This window comes from Macaca nemestrina, chromosome 15, assembly GCF_043159975.1.
Source record: "Macaca nemestrina isolate mMacNem1 chromosome 15, mMacNem.hap1, whole genome shotgun sequence".
NCBI classification, from domain to species: Eukaryota; Metazoa; Chordata; class Mammalia; order Primates; family Cercopithecidae; genus Macaca; species Macaca nemestrina.
This window is the reverse complement of record NC_092139.1, coordinates 35,768,816-35,794,728: the sequence shown is the minus strand read 5'-3', so window position 1 is coordinate 35,794,728 and position 25,913 is coordinate 35,768,816. Positions and strand designations below refer to the sequence as shown.

Below are 25,913 nucleotides of genomic sequence, written 5' to 3'. Positions count from 1 at the left end.
TCACCGTGTCTAAAATGGTACTTGGAAATAGTTTCCAAAGAACATGTTGAACGAATAAATGAAATTAGCTTGTCTATCTACAAAACTTGGCAGGAGAAAGGGAGGTCAGACTCAATGTTCTTCCCGAATCAAGCCTCAGATTCTCTGACCAGTCAGATACAGCTCATCTACACAACCGATCTGAAGCTTCTGGCAACACAGGGTTTGGCTCTGGTCACAGACCTGGGCCCAGACCCACAATTCTAAGTGCCCACCTAAGACAGGGGAGGATAGGCTGTGGTCAAATTGGCACCACTAGTACTGTAAAGATTAGCTATAAAAGCCACAAAATGAATTAACAAAACAGCCTGGGAACTCACCAGTAACCATATTCCTAATCTTTCCCCCTCTTCTCAAGGTCACCTGTTTCTCCTAGATGAAGCAATCACTCCAATTTAGCCAAAACTCTGCCCTGCAAAACAGCACAAATCTCAAGAGTGGATATCCAAATGGAAGCCCTGATCTCAATTAGTTATGACAACCCCATAATCATAACCTAAATTCAGGTCCCTCTTCCAAGGACAACCTTCCTACGCCAGAGCAAATCTGAATTTTAAGAGGTCTTTCAAAAGCAAAAAGGATGCGATGGAAATGGGAAGTGACAGCACAAAATACACTGAAAACACTGTCTAGCCAACCCTTTCGGTTTCTAATATAGCACTACCCTAAACCTAGCTTTGGGGAGTGCTGTTCTCCTACCCACGGGTGGTAGGACCAATTGGCCCAGCACCTGGAATACATGTTTGTGGAATGAAAGAATTAAACCTAAGTGACTCACTCCAGAAATACATTCACTAAGAACACTGCACACGAAACCAAGCTCAACTTGGTATGAGCCAACCCCACCTTGAAACCAGAGGATAATGAAGGGAAAGGGAGGGAACCCACCCAAGTGATGGAAAGCTCCGTGCCTTATGGCTCCTAAGGCTCCCTGTGACCACTAGGAGATCAGCACTAGCTCCATCACCTCATCAAGACCGGCACAGTGTAGGAGCAGCTTACTTCTAGCTTACCATATTAAGGGAAAAGGGGGTGGGGGATGCTTGAATAAGATATACCCATCCTTAATTTAGTAGGATCTGGGGTAAATTACTTAATCCCTTGCAGGGTTGTAAAGGTGAAACAAAATGGTACATGTGAAACTACCTAGCATATATGCTGGTCAATTTTCTCTTACACATACATTAAACTTCAGTCCAATTGAACTATTCTGCTGTTCCTATAAATACACCTTTGGGTTTTCCAGCTCGATTTCTGTCTACACTGTTCCCTGTCCTCTCTAATTTCCACATCTACATTCCTCATTAACCCAAATTGGTCTAGTCTCTCAAATGTGCCAGGCTCCCTCTGGTTTCAGGTCCTTTGCAGAGGTTGGTCTGTCTGTCTGGGATGCTCCCTCACCCCCAATTCCCTCCTCTTGACTCTGTGCATCAACACCCGAAAGATCAATTTCCCTGAATACCTCTTCTCCTTAAACAGCTATAAAACAATTATGATTGGAAGAATCAGACCTAGTGACTCACTACAAAAATACTTTCATTGAGAATACTACACATGAAACCAAGTTCAACTTGGAGTTTCTCTCCCTAATTAAGATGCAGAATTCATGAAGACGGGGAAAGTCTCTGATTTGGCTTATCATGTCACCCCAGCCTAGCACAGTACAGTCATGGGTCGCTGAACAATGGGCTGCTTAACGATCTCTGAGAAATGAGTCACTAGGCAACTGTTGTGTAATGTCAAGAGCGTACTTACACAAACCTAGATGGTGTAGCCTACTATACACCTAGATGACATGTATGGCCTATCATTCCTGGGCTATAATTCTGTACAGCATGTTACTGTACTGAACACTATAGGCAGTTGCAACACAATGGTAAGTTTTCATGTATCTAAACACAGAAAAGGTAACACACTGCATCATAATATGCACTGAAACATTACAACAGCTGCATCACTAGGTAACAGGAAATTTTCAGTTCCATTATAATCTCATGGGACCACCATATAATATGCCATTCCTTGTTGACCAAAACGTTGTTCACACGGAGCATGACTGTACTTGACAAAGGAAAGCTCACAATAATTTTTTTTTTTTTGAGACGGAGTCTCTCTCTGTCGCCTAGGCTGGAGTGCAGTGGCGCAATCTTAGCTCACGGCAAGCTCTGCCTCCTGGGTTCACGCCATTCTCCTGTCTCAGCCTCCTGAGTAGCTTTCTTTTGACTACAGGTGCCTGCCGCCACGCCTGGCTAATTTTTTGTATTTTCAGTAGAGACGGGGTTTCACTGTGTTAGCCAGGATGGTCTTGATCTCCTGACCTCGTGATCCGCCCACCTCAGAATAAATTTTTTAAATAAGCAAAGACTTCTACATAAATATTCACTAATACATTCTTTATAGTATCTAAAATGGAAAAAATCTGTTTTCTAAAGTAGGAGAATGGTTAAATTATGGTACATATAACAGGAATGTCACACCGTCCCTGAAAAGCCATACTTTTAAAGTACGACATGGAGGAATGCTCAGATTAGTAATGAGTAAAAAGAGAAAGACCTCAACCAGCTAGGGCAAGATCTAAACTATGCAGAACTGGATGTGTGAGTAGGTGGGATACAATTAGAGGTAGCGTTTATTCTCTGAAAAACTGTTTACCTCTTATGCACATTTTCTACAGTGAGCATTTATAATGATGAGAAAGAGTGTTTCTTAAAAAAGGGAGATTCAGCTTAAACGCAACCTCCTCTCAGAAGACTTCTCTAGACTTTCCAACTTGTACTCAGATAATTGCACATTTCTCCCATCAAGACATGGGGGGGGAATCTTTGATAAGAAGCACTTAGTTTTCTTCAACTTTGTAGTCCCCCCCAACTTCACAGGGCCCATCCCAGGGTCCAGAATGAAGAACCCAGTACAAGAAGCGGGCACACAGGAAAAAAAAAGGGAGGCTGGACATGGTGGCTCACGCCTGTAATCCCAGCACTTTGGGAGGCTGAGACTGGCAGATCGCTTGAGGTCAAAAGTTCGAGACCAGCCTGGTCAACATGGTGAAACTCCTTCTCTATTAAAAATACAAAAATTAGCTGGGCATGATGGCAGATGCCTGTAATCTCAGCTACCCGGGTGGCTGAGGCACGAGATTCACTTGAACTCGGGAGGTAGAGGTTGCAGTGAGCCGAGATCCTGCCACTGCACCCACTGTGCTCCAGTCTGATAGACAGAGTGAGACCCTGTTTCAAAACAAAAACAAAAAAACAACAACAGAAAGCACTCACCTAGTTTAAAATCACCCAAAATGCTTAGCCCTGAATTTTAAGCAGCACATGTGACCTGGTCCATTCTGGTTTCAAGTTCAAAGGCATCAGGCCGGTCCTGTGGGTTAGCAGCTAACATATCTTTCAAGAGCTGCTTGATCCCCTCAGACATGGAAGTCCTGCGTTTTTGGGGGATGTGCAACTCCATCTTTGGGTTTTCTAGCAGCGCCTCACCAACAGGGACGATCTCAGTCCCCTGTTTAATGTAGGTCCCCAGGAGCTCCTTCTTGGTCTCAGAGTCAATAAAAGTGATTCTTTCTATCATTGCCCAGATGATAATGCCCAGGGCAAAGATGTCCGCCTTGGCTGTGTAGTGTCCCTCCCAGACTTCAGGAGCCATGTAGAAGTCCGAGCCGCAGGCTGAGGACAGCCAGTACTTATTCACATTCACATTTTTGTTGTCTTGATTGCCCTCTTTGCCTCGGGGTGCCAGCCCAGCACAGACCTTGCTTAGTCCAAAGTCGGCCACTTTGAGGATGGGGGTGCCAGACCGCTCTGTGATGAGGATGTTGTCTGGCTTCAGGTCCCTGTGCACAATATGGTTTTTGTGCAGGAAGGCAATGGCGCTCGTGAGCTGTAGCATGAAACTTTTGTTGGTGGCTGGGTCCGGCCTCCGGGACAGGACATACTGATTCAGGTCTCCACCTTCACAGAACTCCATGACAAACCAGAGATAGCAGGGCTCCTCAGCATAACCCAGGATCCTTTCTCCTAAATCAAAGAAGACAGGAAGGCGCTTGAGTGAGATGAACATAGTCACACTTCTTTTGAACTAAAGGACGCAGTGTATTCAAGAGTGACATTGGTGACAAACAACTGCTCCAAGGGGACCCGCAAAACTGGCACTGAGTCCCTTTCTACTCACACAGAACAAGTCAAGGTATGACATGGGCACCAGGGACTGGTGTCAGGCACCTGGGTTTGGAATGAGGCCCAGGTGGAAACTCAGGTTTTACTGCGTCTGGCGGACCGCAAAGCCTTTTTGTTTCATTATACTGTCTCCAAACAGGCACTGCCATACCACCCACACCTCCCAAGGCTGCTGGGCAGATGGGACAAGGAAAAGCATGCAAGAAGGCTGTCACGAGTCTGTTGCTTCTAATATCATTGTTACTCCATGCTGAGCAAATGACCTTCCCTCTTTTTTTTCCTGACTTACAGAAGGATTCTTGTTAATGTACCTAGAATGGCACTACCATTTCCTTTATTTCAGAGGCACGCTCCTACAATTTCCTTGGTTTACTTCAGAGGCACACTCCGATCCATCAATATTTTCTGCGAGCCCATCATATGCCTAGCGCAAGTTAGCTACATAACATGCCCTGTCTCTATGAGGCTTAGTTTCAAGGAGATGACAGGTATACACAGCAGCAACCATCAAAAGCTGTACATCTCCATCAGGGTCAACACCTACAAACAGTGAAGTGGGGGCAGGAGCCGCCAGATCTAAAGGTGTCAGAGGGGGCAGGACTGAACTTACCCTGTAAAAAGGCAGGCAGTAGATCAGTGGGGGAGCAGGAAGGTAATTCTAGGCTGAAAGATGGAATGGATGATGGAACACAGGGACAAAAAGACCAGAAAGGTGTAAATAGGAAGGCTGGTGGGAACAGCAGAGTCTAAAGTCGATGTATAAGATAAGATTTAAATTGTGTGGGCTTGAAACTCTAGGAAAGCTGGTAACCAACCTCTCCAAGCAAATCTCAATATTCTTTATAAAGCAATTGACAGTCCAGTGAATCTTTATGTGGATGTTGTTTGATGACTACAACTGCTCCCGAAGCTAAGTCTAAGAAGGCAGATGTTTTATCTCACTGATGAGGAGAGGCTGGGCCTGCAAATGTGCTGCCTTGCTCTGGGTGGTCACAAGGTCGTTTGTAACTGAGCCAGGACCTGAAGAGAAACCCTCTCTCTGGCCCCAGTATGGAGCATCCATCCTACCAAAAATGACTGCACCTCCTCAGATAGCTGCTGGCAGAGGGTTCCTTTTACTGGTCATTTACTCTATTATAATGAAAAGCAGTGATCTGGGTGAGACTCTGCTAACCCAAACAGCCCTGAAATTACCAAGGCACACAGTCTACTAAAGCCAGTGGTCTGAGTTCTGGGTTGGACCAAGACGATGTGACGTAAAAAACAAAAGCTTGGGCCCGGCGCGGTGGCTCAAGCCTGTAATCCCAGCACTTTGGGAGGCCGAGACACGTGGATCACGAGGTCAGGAGATCAAGACCATCCTGGCTAACACGGTGAAACCTCGTCTCTACTAAAAAATACAAAAAAAAAACTAGCCGGGCAAGGTGGCGGGCACCTGTAGTCCCAGCTACTCGGGAGGCTGAGGCAGGAGAATGGCGTAAACCCAGGAGGCGGAGCTTGCAGTGAGCTGAGATCCGGCCACTGTACTCCATCCTGGGCGACAGAGTGAGACTCTGTCTCAAAAAAAAAAAAAGCAAAAGCTTTCGGTTTTTTATCACAATCGGATAGACCTCACTTCCCTTGTAATTATATAATTTATTTGCTTATATTACTCACAATCAAAGTAACACAGGTAGAACCAGTTTAGGGCAGATGTTTTTTGTTCTTTTCAAATCAGTTATTTCCCCTCTCATAATCCTCTATCTAGGTCATGGGCAGAGGCCCTCTATGTAAAAATACTGCACAATGAAGCATCAATCTGAAGCGCAAGTCAAGCTAGATGCTAACGACCCACAAAAAGGAGAGCAAGAAATGTGTACTAGAGGTAGAACCAGAAAGGAAAAGATTAAAAAGCCATCCAGTTCCCTTTGCAAAGGTCACATCAGAAAACACTGAAACTTCTGGTGGGAGAATAAAGAGGAATGATGATTATTTTATATACAAAGTTAGTAACTATGGCAACCTAAGGAAAAAGAAAACAAGTCTGCAAAACAGACTATAATCTAAGTCCAGGTTATGAGAATCCAGGGAAAGAAAAAACGGTAAAAAAAAAAAAGACCCCAAAGTTTGTGAGTGGTTGGGGGAGATTGGACCCTCGGACTGAGGAGCTGTTCTGAGGAAGGAGCTAGACTCAGGAGATGCTACAGGAGGGGCTGTTTGTTGAGAGGAAAATTCTGGACAGGAAGAAGTATTCTCAGAATCACACTCAGCAACAGTGGGTATGACAGAATGGAAAACTGGAAGCGCAGCTCTTTATCCCAGATACAAAAGTGTTATTATTTTTACGAGTCAAGGTCTCACTCTGTCGCCCAGGCTGGAGAGCAGAGGTGCGACCATAGCTCACAGTAGCCTCCAACTCCTGTGCTCAAGTGATCCTCCCGCCTTGGCTTCCCAACGTAGTTCCATAAGAAGTACTTTTGAGGCTGGGTGCAGCGGCCTCAATAGTCCCAGCTTCTCAACAGCACCCAGCCTCAAAAGTACCTCTTTGCGCAGGAAGGGCCTGTGGACTTACTTCATGAGAAGCAAGGAAAATACAGTGAGACTGAGGTGTGATGAAAAGATGGCTAGAACCCTGGGCAAGTCCCTGAACCTCTCCGAGCCTCAGTCTTTTTGGTACTTCAGTCTTCACATCCATCAAATGAGATAATGAAAGTATACCACATGAACACTATGAATTAAGTCAGATATGAACTTGGGGAAATGAACCACTGACCATCACCAACATCATCATTTCCACCCAACCCCAACCAAATCCTTGGAAGTCACCGATTTCAATAATCCCAGTGCTGTAGGCCATACAAGTAAGTTTTTACATGTTAGGCAAAAGATGAAATTTAGATCATCGAATAAAAGTGGATTATTCCATCTAAGACATCACACTTCTTAGGCTGTAACAGCTGAAACCCATGTTCTAGGTAGACCAGGCTACTCCTACTTGAAGTGATCCCTCTCCCTAGGCCTGCTGCCCCCACAATCTCTGCAGGTACAATTGAAATGTGCACCTTAAGGCTAGCTGCAATGCCAATCTATCTTATGCTCACCTGATTTCCCAGTAACTTCCCTCTTCTGACCGGCCAAGGCCCTAGTTTCATATTTTTATTTTAGTTTTTGTTAAATTATACCAGATATCCTGGTTAGCAATCTATGGCTTAACTCTTCTACTTAACCCTGAGAAATGCTGGCACATTCTGCAGATGTTTTGAGGTCGGGGGACTAGATTTCTTACTCAGTCTTCCGGCCTCCCCAGGGAGACCTACAGTCATTTCCAAGGTGCCTGTGCATTGAGGAAGGGAAAGTAACGAAACTTAGTGGATTACTGAACACTAGTTCCAAAAAGACACCAATTCCCAAAGAACCAAAGTGTCACTGCAGTCCACCAGTCAGAACAGGACTGATGGAGGGCAGGTGATCCATGGAGTTTTAGCTCAGGCCCAACTCACAGTGGGCCCCCGACCCCAACCATAACTGTGGGTATTTCCCCAGTTTCAGGATATATAATTGCAATAGACATGCAGCAACCACTAAAATCCCCACATGAAATTCAGTTTTTTGAGCTGAGAGGAACAAACAAAATTTACTTAAGTTTTATAATTCCCTTGTCTGGTATAATCTGACAGTTGTATAAGATGAGTAAGAGCTACAAATTTAGCTTACTTCCCTGAGAGGGAGAAAACAGGCAGGTTATTTGGCCATAGTAAGGATTTGAGGTAAATTAGCCTGTGAAAGCCTACTGGGTTCCAGGTACTATTTTAAAAGTTTATTATGCGAGCTGTCTCATCTTACCAGGCACCATTTTACAGGTGGGGCAACTAAGGCTGAGAAAGGCTTCAGAGTCTGCCCAAGGGCCCTGCCATGAGTAACTGGGGGAGGATAGGAGACAGCCCCCACAGCAAGTTCTCCCCCCAGACCATGCTGCCTCCCAGCTCACAGAGGGCTAAAAAGTGTACTTCCAAGAGCCAGGCCTGCCTTTGGGGACAGTTTTCCTACCTTTCCCTCAAGTCTGACAGTCAGGCGACCATAATATAAATTAGGTATTTCAAAACATATCCTATGCCAGTTCACAGGGAGAGAAGATGCTTAAACCCAAGAAAAAAAACCAAGCAGGTGTCTCGCATCACATTAGTCATGGAAATTGATCAGTAGTGCTGAAGCTCCCAATAAAACATGGCTTGCTTCGCTGAAAAACGTGAGGCCAGCAGGCTTAGCATAAGGACAAGCCAGTAGGAGCTTTGGAAAGACAGGCACTTCCTGCAAAGAAATACAAAATGCTCTGGATTTTACAAGCCTATCCTTAAGGCTCCTCCAGAAGTTAGATTTCCAGGTTTTAGTCAACGCCACTTAAACAATTTCTGAGCACACACTGCTCTTGAGACACAGCGCTGCAGTGAGATGAGGGGCACCCCTGCCCTTACATAGGCTTCTGGTCATTAGAAGCAGAATGACTACAGCTGTAAGAACTAGGAAGCGGGCCCAGATCTGCCAGGAGTCGGGAGAGAAGCTGGGATGAGAGGAAGGCAAGCTGAGAATAACTGCGAGAGTCCCTGCAGCTGTGTCTCCCAGGATGAGGGGAGTGGGCACAGGAGCACGAGGGTGTGCTCCAGGGACACAAGCAGTCTGGGTAATCACAGAAGAGTTCCAGTGAATGTGCCGCAACGAGGCTGGAGCGCTTCTAAGGCGGATTTAGACTCCAAGAAATGGGAAGTGACTGAAAGTTCTTAATATATTTTATTTATTTACTTATTTTGAAACGGTCTAGCTCTGTTGCCCAGGCCGGAGTGCAGCCAATCCCAGCTCACTGCTGCCTCTATATTCTGGGCTCAAGGGGGCCTCCCACCTCAGCCTCTTGAGTAGCAGGGACTACAGGCATGCGCCACCATGCCTGGCTATATTTTTCTATTTTTTGTAGAGACAGGGTCTTCTTATGTTTCCCAGGCTGGTCTTCAACTCCTGGGCTCAGGCAGTCCTTCCACCTCACCCTCCTTAAGTACTGGGATTATAGGCATGAGCCACCACGCCTGGCCACTGACGTGTTTTAGAGATATGTTGCTTACAGAATCTACAAGTCACCAATTTCAAGACATACCATTTAAGTAAGCCATATAGGCTACTGACAACGCTATGGACACACCATTGACTAAGTCAACCTCTGATTTCAGAGACGTTAAATTGTGAAAAAGCATATATTCGACAATGAAACAAGTTTCTTAAGGAGGCATGAGGGGTTGGCGATGGGAGACAGACTAGTGGCTGACTGACTTACCAAGAGGCTCTGAAACCCGGTAAAGTGAGGGCTGGCAAGGGAGGAGGTGTGAAGAGGACGTGAAAGGTCTCAGAAGTTTAGGATAAATAAAATTTAATAACTTGTCACGTAAGACAGAAAGGAAGAATTCAGAGTATCTATTCAGATAGTAATTACATTTCCTCTCATAGGTGAGGAAACTCAGGAGCAGATTAAGTAACTTGCCTCGTTGAGGGCAGGACCTTGAGTTTCATAGCCTAGATTCTCAGCAGAAGCACTGCAACTGCCTCAGTGCCAGCAGCAAAATCGCACACCTGGATGTGTTAGTTCCCACAGTGGACTCTGATGGATGTCCCCAAGAGTTTAATGTTCATCCAGTCCCTCGTGATGGTCCAACCATACAACATGCAGATTTGTCTTTCAGCAGAGGACTAATCAGGACTTTGACTTACGCACACTAGGATGACAGCAATTCAGCAGTACATATAGGAAGCCTTAAAAATGCTCAATCCATTTGAAAGAAAAATCCCACTTGAGGAATGTATTCCAAAAGTGTCAAAAAGACACAAACAAGCCTTCCCACCCAACAAAAAAAACACACACCAAACACTAGAAACACTCAGAACTGGTATGCCATACAGAGTAAGTCAAAGTGGAGGATTGGAAAACAACTGTCCAAGAATGAGAATGAGTAACAGTTAACTATGGTAATACCAATTGGCTGAAAGTTTTAAAGTATCATCATACTTCAAGAAAAGTTTACTTAAAAAGTCAAAAGAGAAAGTCACATAGCATGTAATAAGCAAGTTTTAATGTGAAGGGGGGAAAAAGGCAGAATATTAAAATTATAAAGTTATGTCTAAGAAAAAGGATTAGAGGGAACCCCGAAAAATGAAGTTTGAATAAATTATGACCATAGCCATCCCTGTTTAATTAGGAGTTAAAGAGCTGGCTCAGGTGAAGATCTGTCCTGAGAAGCTAAAGACACAGACCCATCCTGGCATGTCTTCCCAAAGAAATATGAGCATGTGGACCAAGAATTGGTCCCATTCTCAATGATTTTGGGCTGTTATGTCATTATAAAGAGGCTGGGTACCATAGCAACACCACAGGGTGTGTCCAAAGTACTTCCTAAGATTAATAGACTTGTTATGCTGGCTGCCAGGGCAAAACAGTGTCCAGAAGAGGACAAGAGTAAACCCACCGGCCGGACAGGGGCTGTAAAACCAGCCAAGCCTGGGGTCAACATTCCCTCTACTACTTGCCCCCCGACCCCCCAATTACATAGCTATATGATCCTGGGCAAACTTCTTAGGACACTAAGAATCTGTTTAGTTTTTTATAAATTGAGAAGAAACACCTACATCACTGGACTGCTCTAAGGCCTAACTGTGACATACAAAGCACGCTGAATGGTGCCTGGACACCAGAGCAGACTGCTACTGGGTGTGAATTATGCTAATGTCTCTGGACACCACTGGCAGCTGTCCAATAGTTATAAGGCAGCCTGTCAAGAACATGGACACTGGAAAGAGCATCTGGATGTAAACCTAGGCCCTGACCTTTCTCTAGTGTTGTGCTGGACAAGCAACTTGACCTTGATGGATATTGATTTTCTTGTCTGTAAGAACACGTTATAAAAACAACTTTACAGTGGCAATAATCAAATGAGAAAAGGAATACGAAAATACTATGAAATGCTAGCTATTACTACTTGGAACATTACAGGGGTTTGTTAAAATGTAGAATCCACCAGCCAGGCAGAGAGTTGGGGCACCCCTAATCCAGGGCAGTCCAGGCTCAAGTATCTCTCTCCATATGCATGGGCCTTTCCACACACCTAAGCCTCAGCTCTTGCCAGGGTTGTTTCTGATTTACCCTTTTACAACCCATCCTTCCTTTCCCCAGATTTAGTCCACATCCCTGGCAGCTGATTCCCCCAGAGCACCTCTTACAGGCTGCAGTGAAGTAACATCTGCTGTACTGTAACCATCTCTTCTGTTAGACTGGGCACTCACGGTGGAATGAAATCAAGTCTCTGGGTTCCCCATGGTATACCACACGCATACCTAGGTGGTCGATAAGAGGGTGAAATAAATCAAGATAAAAGTCATGAGCTGGAGAGGTGTAAAAAGAGAAAGAACATAGAAACTAGTAGTAGGGTATGCAGAATACACAAGTTAAAGACAACTAGGTCAGGATCCAGAATTTAGAAGTCACTAAGGAGGGTTCCTAGCCCTAAAGATATCAGCAAAGGCCATATTTGAGGTGAAAATGAACAGACTACTTCAAGTTCTACTTAGGAAGCACTCCTCGAGAGTTTACACTATGAAAGACCTTACCCAATGCAACCCCAATTAACCAAAGCTGTTAATTAAGGAAGGGCTGCTTCTATCTCCTGAGGCTGGTACCTAAAATCCAATGCACATAAAAAGCAGTCGGTCACAAGCAAGAAGTCTGTGTGGTTGCCCCAAGTCATTCAAGAGTAAAGCAGAGAGCAGGTGGGGTCCCTGGCAGCTGAGACACATAGAATGAACCAACAGAAATCAGCAGTGCCACAAGCACTGATCAATATACAACTAAAAACAAAGAGGAGCCATTAGTTTCTTTTTTTTTTTTTTCTGTCGCCCAGGCTGGAGTGCACTGATGCGAACTCAGCTCACTGCAACCTCTGCCTCCTGGGTTCGAGGGATTCTCCTGCTTCAGCCTCCCGAGTAGCTGGGACTACAGGGGCCCGCCACCACGCCCGGCTAATTTTTTGTATTTTTAGTAGAGAGAGGGTTTCACCACTTTGGCCAGGCTGGTCTCGACCTCCTGACCTAAGGTGATCCGCCCATCTTGGCCTCCCAAAGTGCTGGGATCATAGGCATGAGCCACCGCACCCGGCCTGAGCCATTAGTTTCTAAGTAAAATATGATTATGTCCATTTTACAACCAAGAAAAACAGAAGAACCTAGAACTTAAGCTACCTGTCCCAGCAATACCCCACAGCGGTTAAGAAAGCATTCTCAAGTTTGAATGTCTGGGCTTGAATCCTGACTTGGTTACTTGCTTAGCTGTTTTACGTTGGGCAATTTCAATTAACCTTGGTACCTCACTTGCCTCACCTGTAAAATGAAGATAATCACGGTATTGACTTCACCTGATACATAGCAACCTGCAAGTTTCAACTGTTATTTACAGGGTGAAATTGGGACTAAAACCTTCTGACTGAGTCTAGCATTCTATTGTATTGCGTTAACTTACATTTCCCCAATGCCAGCCAGCTCTCTGCCTCTTGACCTGGAGGCTCTCTAAACTCCAAGACCCAAGTCACAGAAGAGGTTTCAGAGTTGCTTTCTAAGGGCCGGGGAGGGAATGGCCTTGCTCTGCTCCGAAGGTTCCCTAGGCGCTCGACAAGTTGGGGAAGTTTGCGGGCTGAAAACCTATCTACTGCTAAGACCCTGGTCTCTCCTATACTATTACAGTTCCTCCCCCAGTTACTTCCTTCCCCTGCTTCCCCCAATGCCCCTAACTAAACTGCCAGACAACTGTACTGTTTTCTAGGATGCTACCACTTGTGACCCTGCATTATGTTCATGTGGGCGTGAGTCCTCTACATGCCTCATGGAGAAGAACTCTGCAGAGCTTCTTATAGTAGCCTAGCTCAAAGCCACTGGGTGTGCAGGCAACGTTACTTTCCAAGGCCTGGGTTCCCAGCCACCTAAAGGCATTAACATCAAACAATTGGTAAAGAACAATTAGCGTCTTATCAAGTTGAGTATAAGCTAGGCTCCCGGCTCTACCAAAGTTCTAACTATTCTGTTGTATGAGTCTTGAGAGTTTGTCCTGGACTTGTGTGTGTGTGTGTGTGTGTGTGTGTGTGTGTGTGTGTGTGTGTGTGTGTCCTCACTTGCTATTTGTCGGAAGAATCAGTGTGTGCCTTAGACAAAGCAACAGAATTTCTGACTGACAATGACTCAGGCTTGCCTGCTGTCTAAGTGGCAGTAATCTTGAACTTTGTTTTAGGCACATTCAGGACAGGCATTCTAGCAATGGAAAACAAGGGGATAAAAGCAAACTGTTGATGCCTTCACTCCTCTCTTTATGTGAAAAGTATTTCAAAGTTAAAAACATGGGCACCAACCCTTCAACCAAATAATTTACAGGATTGTAAACGTGCTTTTAAAAAGCCTGGGAGGCTGCTTTGAGTGCTATCACTAACTCATTGCGGATAAAGTTTTGTCCCTTTTCTGGGCTTCAGTTTCCTTCCTTGTGAAACAGGCAGCCAGGTCACACATTTACGACCTCTTTCTAGTCCTCCAAAGCTTCTGCTGTCTTAACGCTTCTGGGCAGGACATGTTTGGTCTGTGTACAGAATGGAAGGAGACAATGCATTTAAGTCTCTCAAACAACATGGGGTAAGACCAAGAACAGCATTTCAGGACATTTCTCTTTTTCATACTGGATTATTTTATTAGCCAAATAGTGAAACGGACTCACTTTGTCTCTTCACCTATCCACAGTCCTAGGCACCCTACTTTCAAGCCCACCTTCTCCCTAACTCCTGATTCTCTTTCCTCTTAATTCTTGTACAAAGCCCTAGGCTCATGAGTTGACTGGTCATTTCCTCCAGTGATCTTGAATAGCATTTAAGTCTTCCTCCAGCTCTCAAACTTTTCAAATGTAAGTTCCTTTGGGGCAAGGGGTGGTGTGTTTTGCTTTGCTTTTTTTTCTTTCCCTTCTAATACCACAGCAGGGACTCGGCATTAGGTTTAGTTGAGACTTCAAGACAAATTCACACTTTTTGGCCTGTTTCAAAATCATTCTGAGTTTTAGGAGCCAGGGTCAAGGGTGACTGCAAAGGACTTTTCTATTTAATGAGAGAGCTGAACCAGGTTATCTCTAGGACTCCTTCCAGCTCTAACATTACTGGGTGGTATTTGCATGTGTAAACCCAGGGTCCCAGGACAGATCAAGACCCCTAAATTTTGGAATCCAGAATAAAGAAAGTTTAACTTCCAGTAATTTTGGTCTCTGTCCTCTATTTTAAGAAACAAAAATGATTACCTATTTACTACTTGAAAAATCAACACATTGCAAGTAAGCTTGAATGTCATTTTCATAAGCAGAAACAACACACATTTTCTTCACTGCTCTGTCTCTGAGTCCTGAACACCGCAGAGGTTCAAATATTTTCAATACAATAATCAATTGAAAGGGACGGATCCAATCTAGTATGTGGCCTAAAGCAAAAGATTTCATTCTTCTAGGTCTCAGTTTTAGTTCGCAAAGGGAGGATGAAAACACCAGTGTTTCTGTCAACTTGGTGTGCCTGACAACACAGAAAATAAGGTGTGTTCTATGGTGAAACAAGTTTGGGAAACTTGAGCAAGAACAATGTGAATCTTGAAGTGGGTGAGGGTAGAAGAGTACAGAACATGGTGTGAACTTATATGAGGCAGTGAATTCCTCCCTATGTGGAGCACTTGCTGACATTAACAGTTTGCACAGTGACCCTATGTACCTAATGTCATAGGTACATACTCACTATCTTACAATAAAGGAATGCTCCTCACAGGGTTCAAACAATTTGCTCCATGTTTTGTGTAGTCAGTCCTGGGATGAGCCAGGAGGTCTAACCCCAAATCCATGGTACTAACCACTATGCTATGCTGCCATGGGTCACTTTGGAATTTTGACAAATTCTTTGGGTGAGGAAAGTCTACATAGTATTTATATGTTGACAGAGTAGGCAAGAGCTTCAAGCTGAGGTTGAAGGTTCGAGACTGGCATCAATGAACTGAAGACACAGGAATAAACATTTGGCAAAGTGAAGTCCAACATCCCAAGGCAATCTTGTAGTAGGAAGTCCAGACCATTCATTGGCAGTAGAGGAGAAGACTGGGAAAAGTCTGAGAATAGAAGGACTTCAAAATAAGTGATGCGCTCCTAGAATATGGGTAAGATAAAAGAATATCCTAGGGAGCCTTTTTTTTTTTTTTTTTTTGAGACAGAGTCTCGCTCTGTCGCCCAGGCTGGAGTGCAGTGGCGCGATATCGGCTCACTGCAAGCTCTGCCTCCCGCGTTCATGCCGTTCTCCTGCCTCAGCCTCCCGAGTAGCTGGGACTACAGGTGCCCACTACCACGCCTGGCTAATTTTTTGTATTTTTAGTAGAGACGGGGTTTCACCGTGTTAGCCAGGATGGTCTCCATCTCCTGATCCGCCCGTCTCGGCCTCCCAAAGTGCTGGGATTACAGGCCACGAGCCACCGCGCCCGGCCTTTTTTTTTTTTTTTTTTTTTTTGAGACAGGGTCTTGCTCTGTCACCCAGGTTATAGTGCAGGATCATAGCTCACTGTAGCCTCAACCTCGCAGGCTCAAGCGATCCTCCTGCCTCTGCCTCTCGAGCAGCTGGGACTATAAGACTGTGCCATCAAGTCCGGCTATTTTTTTTCTATTTTTTGTGGAGACCAGGGTCTCATTTTGGTGCCCAAGCTGTTCTCAAACTCCTGGGCTCAAGCCATCCTCCCGCCTCAGCCTCCCAAAGTGCTGGGATGACAGTCGTGAGCCATCGTGCCCTGCTGGAAGTCTTTTCAAAACAAAAACACTCACCCTGGGGAGAGGGTGGGCTTCTCAGAATGGATGGGGCAGGGACGGACTTGATAAAGTTACACATCTATTTGAAGGACTCCAGGTGATACTTATTCACGTTTCCAACTCCACTGTCAAACAATTGACTTGTAATGGGACAAAGCGTTCTCTTAGGAAAGAGACTTCCTACTACAAGACCGCCTTGGGATGTGGGACTTCACTTTGCCAAATGTTTATTCCTGTGTCCTCAGTTCATTGATGCCAGTCTCGAACCTTCAATCTCAGCTTGAAGTTCTTACCTACTCTCTCAATCTGTAAGCTGTGCAAAAGCTCCAAACAAGGTTTTAGGAAACCACCTTCTCCAAACTCACCCCAAATCCTACCCATTATTAAAAGTTCATCCTCAGGGTATGGAGAACAGCATTACGCCTTTGAAAGGATCCAGGCCTTGAATCAAGACAGATCTGGGCTCCCGTCACTTAAACTCTGAGAAATACAAGGAAACAAGGAGTCCAGTCTAACTTCTCTTCCAAGTGGATTAACCCTGATCAAGTTATTTGTTCACTTCTAAGTCTTAGTTTCTCTATTTATAGAAAGAGGATAGAACCTACTTTTGAAGTTATTACCTAAAAATTACTTCAGCACTAAGACCACAGCTGGGACTCGGATTAGTAAACTTTCTTCCCCTGGATCCTCCTGCCTCAGAAAGTCTCCTCAAACTTTCTACTGCCCCTCTCCTCCTCTCCGAGCAGACACTTAGCTACTGGTGGTAAGAAAGGCTTGTAGGTACTGAGTAGTTAGGATGAATACATTCCCTAACTGCAGTTAAAACCCGGAAACTAAGATAATTAGTTCTTCCAGGACTGCAAGACCTCTTGCCTCAATGAACCCCATTTTCCTTTTAAGTAAAACCATTTGCCAGCCAGCCTCTGAGGTTAAAAAGATTAAGAACGTAAAACGGAGGAAAAAGATGTTGGATGCTTTGTTATGTGACAGCTCTCAAGGCCACCTGTGAGGGCTGTCAGCCTGCATGCCCCAGAGGACCAAGCCAGAAAACCGTCAGTTTGCTTGGCTGCCTGGGATGAAGGGCTGGGGGCCTCAGAAAAAAAGGCAGACGAGGAAGCCACAAGAGTTTGGGGGTTGGAGCTGGAGGGTGTCGGGAAACTTGGGAAAGCAAGCCAGGGAGAGGGTGTGGGTGGGTCCAGTGAAGTTTTTTCTTTTTGTTTGTTTTGGGAGGGAAACAGAGAGGTCCTAGGGGGTGAGGGGACTCTGCAGCTTTGCTACTAACTGAACCCAACCCCTCCTCCACTCCTCGACGGATCTTAAATAGAAGACGTTTAATAACCATAGCTCACAAATGTTGAGCAGTTATTAAGTTAATGGTTAGCACTTAAACGAGCTCTTGTTATGGAAATACCAGCCAACTTTAGGCTCCGGGGCTGATCCTGGGACCGGAGAAGAGAGAGGGCCGAAAGCCTGGAACCAGGAAAGGAGGGTGTGTCTGGGCACAGAGTGACAGGGACCAGGTCTGAGGCCTAGAAGAGCCGGGAACAGTGTGGGTCAAGCCGTCCGGAGAGCAGGGGGTCCAGGCCCTGCGTGGGTGGAAAGGCCCGCGGTGCTCCTACCTTTCAGTGAGGTCTCCACCAGGCGCAGGTAAAGCTGCGAGCTCTTGTTGCCGTGACTCATGCGCTGGGCTAGCCCGTTGCGCTGCAGGACGCACTCCTCAAACTGCACGACGTTCTGGTGGCGCCGCTTGAGGCTGGTGAGGGCCCAGAATTCAGCCAGCGCCAGCTCCACGTTCTCGGGGGCGTCGCAGCGGATCTTCTTGACCGCCACCCGGGCCCCGCTGCGCCCGGCCACTGCCTCATAAACCACGCCGTAGCTGCCGCGCCCGATCTCCGCCAACAGGCTGTAGCGCGGCCGCGCGGACCCGCCACCGCCCTCCGGCCGTCGCCGCGCCAGGTAGGCCTCGCCCGGGGCCTCGGCCGCCACCGGATCCATGGCCTGGGCCGCCGCCGCCGGCCTCAGCTTCGTGCTGGGCGCCCGCGGCACTGGGCTTCGCCTTTTCCGCTCCGGGCTTTGTGTACCTCTGCGGGCGCCGTCCTTCCCCGTTTCCATGGCTGCGGGCGGCGGGGGGAGCAGCAACGGCGCTGCCCGGGCCCCCCCTGCCTCATCCCTCCGTCCGGCCCTGGGACGCGGAGGAGCGGGACCTTGGATTGTGACCTGCGGGCGAAAGAATCGGTTAAACGACCAGGCCGAGGCGGGGAGGCCAGGAGTGTAGGCCGCGGGGCGTCCCACCTCCTCCTCCCCCGGCCGCCGCGGCCCCTTTAAGACGGAAGCCACCACCGCTGATTGAACGGGGGAGGGGAGGGGAAAGCGGGAAAGACGGAACCACTGGGCAGCGGATCAGAGGGGGAACCGGAAAGAAAAGCAAAAACTCTCCGCTCTCTCTGTTAGCTTGTCATGTAGCGATAGGAAAAAGAAGAGCCAGCAAGCTTCACGCCTTCTGAAAACCGCCTTAGGACGCGATTTGGCCGGCGGAAATCTTTTTCTTTGCCTGGCCCCCTCCGTGACGCCCCTCCCCGCGCCCCGCCTTGTGTTCGCCCGCGTGTAAACAGTCCATTGAATTAAGCCCTAGCGGAGCCCAGCGGACCGACCCAAGTCCCCGAGGGCGGCGGGTAGAAGGGATTGGCTCAAAAGTTCGGCTTCTCGGAGCGTGACCGGCCGAGGACCCAATTTCCCTTCCCAAGCGCGGAGGCAGTGGCAGTAACTCCAGCCTCGGCGCTGGCCTTAAGTCCTCGAACGGCGCCCTTACCTGGCCCGCGCACCTCCACTTCCGGGCGGCCCGTTTTCCCCCTGGAGCCCCTGCCTGGGGATGGTCCGCTCCGGGCCTGGGCTGCCTCCGGGACCGAGCAGCGCGGGAGGTGGCCGGAGCCCGGCGTGCAGCGGATCCTTCTGCTGCTGCGGCGCACGCTGGGGAGGCCCAGGCTCCTAGACTCCCGTGGCTTTCCACGTGTTCGCGCCAGCTGAGCCCTTTACATAACCTCTTTATATAAGCTGCACCTCCCGCCGGCGCCCGGGCCAGCGGAGACTCCTGGTGGCCCATCCCCCGGGAGGCCAGCCGAGTGAGTCCTGCACCGCCCGGTCCTGCCAAGGTCGACGGAGCAGCCGCAGCCGAGCGCACCGGCACGCCTTGCCGAGACCCAATCACCGGCGAGAACACCCAGCCAACAAAAAATAGGCGCCAAATTCCCGTGATCCGCGGCGGGCTCCGGGTCTCCGCAGCGGCCCGCACATCACCACCCCTTCTCGCCTGACCTGCGTGAAGACCAATCGTCCGCAGTAGGCGTCTAATAAATACTGATTGGGTGATGTCTTGGTCGTTTGATTCATATGTCGGGCCTGGGAACCTCAGGGACTGAGTTGGAATCCCGACCTTCCCTTCTACCAAGACAGTTATCTTGTGCAAATCATTGACCCACACTGAGCATCCGTTTCTCTGAGGATCTATTAAGAATGGGCCTTAATTCTCAGGAATGATAGACCCAAATGAAATACCTAGATGGACGCTAATTGGTGTGGGACTGAGTTTTAGTACTCAAAGCTCCATTTAGGCACAGATTTTTGAATATTTTGTTCTGTACTTTGTATTCCGATGTAGGCCTAGTGGGTGCCCAGTGTTTATTAACTGAATCTACGGATAATTATTGAACACCCGTAATGTGCTAGGCACCATTCTAAGTCGCTGAGCAAGTCTAAGTCTAATAGACATTCTAAGTCTAATAGACAATGCAGTTTCTGCCTTGGTTGAGGTTCTGTGCCACTGCAGGAGACAAACCACATGGGTGGCCTTGAGCAAGTTAATCAATCTTCTTGTGTATTTGTTCCTGACCTGTAAGAAGATTCACAGAGGTTATACAGGTAAAGCACTGACAGCCTTGCACACAATGTTAAATATTATTAAATAAATGCACAGGATAATTTTTGCCAGTGATAAGTGCGATGTAGAAAAAGAATAAGCTAAAGAGTGCTCACTGGGGACAGGCCATTTCTGATAATGTATTTGGTCGCTGAAAGCTTCTGTTTTCATGATTAAATTTCAAATTTACACGTAAATTTCAAGAATCGTAAAGATCATATGCTTTTCCACTAGAATAACAAATTGTTATATTTTGCTGCATTTCCATATCCTCTCGTATGTGTGTATATATACACAAATACATGTTGTGTGTGGATATCTATATGGTATATACCCCAAAAGAAAGGAAATCAGTATACGGTATATAGATATTCTCACACACACACACACATATATAAAACGTATATAATTTTTACTACATCGTTTTAGAGTTTCCAACATCAAGCTCCTTTATCCCAAATATTTGTGTGTTTCCTTAAAAAAAGACATTATCTTGCATAATCTCAGTACAGTGGTCAGAAATCAGGAATTTTAACAATTATACAATTGTTTAATACACTCCATCCATATTTAAATTTTGCTAATTGCCCCAGTAATGTCCTTTATAGCTATTCCCCAGGATCCAATTCAGTATCACATGTTGCACTGAATTGTCATGCCTCTTTAGTTTCCTTCAATCTGGAAGGGCAGTTAGTTATCCAGCCTTGCTTTGTCTTTCATGACCTTGACATTTTTGAAGAGTACTGGCGAGGTATATTGTAGAATGTCCCTAAATTTTTATTCATCTGATGTTTTCTTATGATTAGATTCAGAGTATCCATTTTTCTTTCCTCCCCACCACCACCCACCCATCCCATGCTATTCTGAGAGGGTGTGCATTTTTTGGCAGGAATGCTACTGAAAAAAGTTGCCTCCTCAGGGCCTTTCATCAGGAGGCACATGACATTGTGTTTGTCCCCGTATTCCCAGTGTTAACTGCCATCCTTTGGTTGAGGTGGTGTAGGGGGAGGTACGCTCCACCATAAAGTTACGATTTTTCCTTTTGTAAGTATTAAGTATTCTGTAGAAAGATATTTTGAGACTATTTAAATATCCTGTTCTTCAGACTCTTACCCACTGGTTTTAGAATTCATGGTGATTCTTGCTTGAAACAATTATTACGGTTGCAAAATGGTGATCAGAAGGTCTTTTTAACCATGACCATTAACCATCCCTACCCTCCCCCATCCTCATTCCCCCTCCACCCTTCCTAGCCTCTGGTAACCGTCATTCTACTCTCTGTCTCCATGAGTTCAATTGTTGTGATTTTTTAGATCCCACAAATAAGAACGTGAGGTGTTTTTCTTTCTGTGCTTGGCTTATTTCACTTAACATAGTGATCTCCAGTTCCATCCATGTTGTTGCAAATGACTGAATCTCATTCTTTTTAATGGCAGAATAGTACTCCATTGTGTGTAAGTTCCACATTTTCTTTATCCATTCATCTGTTGATGGACGCTTAGGTTGCTTCCAGATCTTGGCTACTGTGAACAGAACTGCAACAAACACAGGAAAATCGAAATACTAATTTCCTTTCTTTTGGGTATATACCCAACAGTGGGATGGCTGGATCATATGGTAGCTCTATTTTTAGTTTTTTGGGGAACCTCCAAACTGTTCTCCATAGTGGTTGTACTAATTTACATTCCCACCAATAGTATATGTTCTTCACATCCTTGCCAGCATTTGTTATTGCATATCTTTTGGATATAAGCCATTTTAACTGGGATGAGCTGATATCTCATTATAGTTTTGATTTGCATTTCTCTGATAATTAACAATGTTGAGCACCTTTTCATATTTCTGTTTGCCGTTTGTATGTCTTCTTTTGAGAAATGTCCGTTCAAACGTTTTACCCATTTTTAATTTGATAATTAGATTTTTTTCCTGTAGAGTTGTTTGAGCTTTTGATGTATTCTGGTTATTAATTCCTTGTCAGATAGATAGTTTGCTAATATTTTCTTCCATTCTGTGGGTTGTCTCTTTGTTGATTGCTGAGCAGAAGCTTTTTCAACTTGATGTGCTCCCATCTATCCATTTTTGCTTTGGTTGCATATGCTTATAGAGTATTACTCAAGAACTCCTTGCCCAGACTGATGTCTTGGAGTTTCCCCAATGTTTTCTTATAGTAGTTTCACAGTTTGAGGTCTTAGATTTAATTCTTTAATCCATTTTGAGCTGATTTTTATATATGGCAAGAGATAGGGTTCCAGTGTCATTCTTCTGCGTATGGAGATCCAGTTTTCACAGCACCATTTATTGAAGAGGTTGCCTTTTCCTCAGTGTATGTTCTTGGTACCTTTGTTGAAAAAGAGTTCACTGTAGGTATGTGGATTTGTTTCTGGGTTCTCTATTCTGTTCCAGTGGTTTATGTTCCTGCTTTTATTCTGGTGCCATACTGTTTTGGTTACTGTAGTTCTGTAGTATAATTTGACGATTTAAAGTCAGGTAATGTGACTCCTCCAGTTTTGTTCTTTTTGCTTAGGGTAGTTTTGGCTATTCTGGGTCTTTGATGGTTCCATTTAAATTTTAGGATAGTTTTTTTCTATTTCTGTGAAGAATGTCATTGGTATTTTGATAGGGATTGCATTGAATCTTTAGATTGCTTTGGGTAGTATGGACATTTTAACCAATATTGATTCTTCCTATCCATGAACATGAAATATCTTTCCATTTTTTGTGTGTCCTCTTCAATTTCTTTCATCAGTGTTTGATAGTTTTCATTATAGAGATCTTTCATTTCTTTAATTCCTAGGTATTTAATTTATTTATGGCTATCGTAAATGGGATTACTTTTTAAATTTCTTTTTCAGATTGTTCACTGTTGGCATATAGAAATGCTACTGATTTTTGTTGTTGATTTTGTATCCTGCAACTGTACTGAATTTGTTTATCAGTTCTAACAGTTTTTTGGTGGTCTTTAGGTTTTTCCAAATATAAGATATAATATGCAAACAAGGATAATTTGACTTTTTCCTTTCCTATTTGGATACCCTTTATTTCCTTCTCTTGCCTGATTGCTCTAGCTAGTACTTCTAGTACTGTGTTGAATAACAGTGGTGAAAGTGGACATCGTTGTATTCCAGATCTTAAAGGAAAGGCTTTCAGTTTTTCCCCATTCAGTATGGTACTAGCTGTGGGTTTGTCATATATGGCTTTTATTATGTTGGGGTATTTTCCTTCTATTCCCTTTTTTTTTTTTAGGGTTTTTATCATGAAACGATGTTGACTTTTATCAAATGCTTTTTCATCATCAATTGAAATGATTGTATGGTTTTTGCCCTTCATTCTGACAGCCTTATTTTATCTTAATTACCTCTTTAAAGACCTTATCTTCAAATATAGTCACATTCTAAGGTGCGGGAATTATAATTTCAACATGAATTTGGAGTGAGGAGGGACACAATTCAGTCCATAATAGCCTCTTTGGCATTTGGCATTTGAATTGAAACCTGAATGTCAAGAATCCAGCTCTGAAACCTAATGAAAAGTCATTCCAAGAAGAAAGAACAAGTACAAAAGCCATGAGATGGATACAAGCTTGTGAAACCAGCCATGTGGTAAGATTTTAAAATGATACAACCTCTTGGGAAAAAAAAAAAGTTTGGCAGTTTCTTATAAAGTTAAATATATTTCTACCCTGTGGCCCAGCAATTCCATGGGTCTAAGGTAAATGAAAACTTTAGTTAATAAAGTGACTTGTATGGGCATTCACAGTGGTTTTTCCCATAAGAATTCCAAACTGGAAAATGCTGCAATGTTCAGCAATAAATGAATGGATAAACAAATTGTGTTATTCCCATACAATGAAATGTTGAGGGTGTGTTGGTGGGGGGAGGAATAAAGTATTGATTCAACAGCATGTATGAATCAAAATAATTATGCTGAGTGAAAGAGGCCAGGCACAAGAGAGTACCTGCTAGATGATTCTATATACAATTCTTAACAATGCAAACTAACTTGTAGTGACAGAAAGCAGATCAGTAGTTAGGGTAGGAAGGGTGGATAGAAAACAAAAGGACATAAAACTTTTTGGGGTGATGGGTTATCTAGACTGTAGTAATAGTTTCAAGGTAGGAATATATTAAAACACTTCAAATTGTACCCATTAAATTAGGTGTATTTATGTAAATCGGTTTTACAACTTTAACTCAATAAAGCTATAAAAATATTGGAGGGAAAAAAAGCACATACTGTAATTCCATTAATAGAAAGTCAAGCAACAATAGTCTAGCGTGGCAGAAATTACATCAGTGGTTGTTTTTCAGGTGGAAATTGACTGCTGAGGGCCACAGGGGAATTTTTTGGGTGATGGAATTTTATTGTGTATAAGTTATACCATAATAAAGTTGAATTAAAACATGAAAAAAGACATCAAAACCCTGTAGCCATGAACACTTATGTCTTTACTTAGCAGTTTCTAAGGACAGAAGGCTGCACTGTGCGGCCCTGGCCCTGTTCCTGTGTCCCTGGCTTCGTAGGTTGAGCACAGCCAGCAGTGTCTTTCCTCCTGGCTAGTTTTCCTACCTGATTTTGTTTTATTTTGTTTTCTAATATACATATACATGTTTTTATTTTGTTTATAGGCATTTTATCTATTCATCCATCTATTTGAGACAGAGTCTTGCTCTGTTGCCCAAGCTGGAGTGCAGTGGCATGATCATGGCACACTGCAACCTCAACCTCCTGGGCTCAAGTGATCCTCCCACCTCAGCCTCCTGAGTAGCTGGGACTGTGGATGCATGCCACTACGGTTTTACCATGTTGCCCAGGCTGGTCTCGAACTCCTGGCTCAGCCATCCTCCCACCTTGGCCTCCGAGAGTGCTGGGATTACAGGCATGAGCCACTGCACCCAGCCTATTTACTTTTTATAATTCCAGCTTTTTTTTTTTAGATTTTGGGGTACCTGTGCAGGTTTGTTACATGCATATATTGTGTGATGCTGAGGTTTGGGATACAACTGAGCCTATCATCCAGGTAATGAGCATAGTAACCAGTAGCTTTTCCACCCTTGCCCCCTCCCTCCCCACCCTAGTAGTACACAGTGTCTATTCCTGTCTTTATGTCCATGAGCACCCATTGTTTACTCCTACATATAAGTGAGAAAATGAAGTATTTGGTTTTTGGTTTTCTGTTCCTGAGTTAATTTGCTTAGGATAATGGCCTCCAGCTGCATCCTCTACCTGAATTTTGAGAGAGATTGAATATGAAGTTCTGGGAGGACCAGAAGGAGTGTGAATCCTTTTATATGCTGTTAAGGGGGCCAGACTACTTGATAAATCATTGATGGCTTGACCAAATTTTTAGTTTTTGTTTTTGTCTTGCTTAAATTATGGAAGTAAACTATACTTTACTGTTAGGACTAATAGCCAACATTTACTAAAGTTTTCTATCTGCCAGGCACAGGGATTAACAAAGAATTATGACAATTCCATAAGGTAGTGACTTTCATTAGCCCCATTTTACAGATGAAGAAACTGAATGTGAAGCTGGCACAGCTGGGTTTCAAACTAAGGCCCCAGACACTCCACACCTCTTTATTGGACTCAGCCCCTGCCCAAGCTAAGCAGTGTAAACATTACAGCGAGCCCTCTTCTACATCTTTCTTGTTGACAAACATGCCTGCCTCAATATCTCTGGAGCCTCAGACAATGCCAAACACCTGAGCTCAATATTTAGTGACATGAAGAAGAGAAGAGCAGCAGTGAGGTTTTTTGTTTGTTTTTAAAATGGAGTCTCACTCTCTCTATCGCCCAGGCTGGAGTGGAGTGGTGTGATCTCGGCTCACTGCAACCTCCACCTCCTGGATTCAAACGATTCTCCTGCCTCAGCCTCCTGAGTAGCTGGCATTACTGATGCCTGCCACCACACCTGGCTAATTTT

The 25,913-nt window shown here is 44.9% G+C and overlaps 1 protein-coding gene across 1 annotated transcript in view; it reads right to left on the bottom strand.

The window, feature by feature from the left end:
* The window catches only part of LOC105481629 (serine/threonine kinase 35), a 46,836-nt gene extending 27,518 nt beyond the window's left edge, over positions 1 to 19,318 (bottom strand). The window contains exons 1-3 of the mRNA XM_011741362.3: positions 18,887 to 19,318; positions 17,697 to 18,294; positions 3,312 to 4,061 (exon numbers count right to left, since the gene is read on the bottom strand). Coding sequence (XP_011739664.1) covers positions 3,349 to 4,061; positions 17,697 to 18,294; positions 18,887 to 19,177 — 1,602 coding nt within the window. The 5' untranslated portion in view covers positions 19,178 to 19,318 and the 3' untranslated portion in view covers positions 3,312 to 3,348. The remainder of the gene's footprint in view (positions 1 to 3,311; positions 4,062 to 17,696; positions 18,295 to 18,886) is intronic.
* Between the last annotated feature and the right edge of the window lie 6,595 nt (positions 19,319 to 25,913).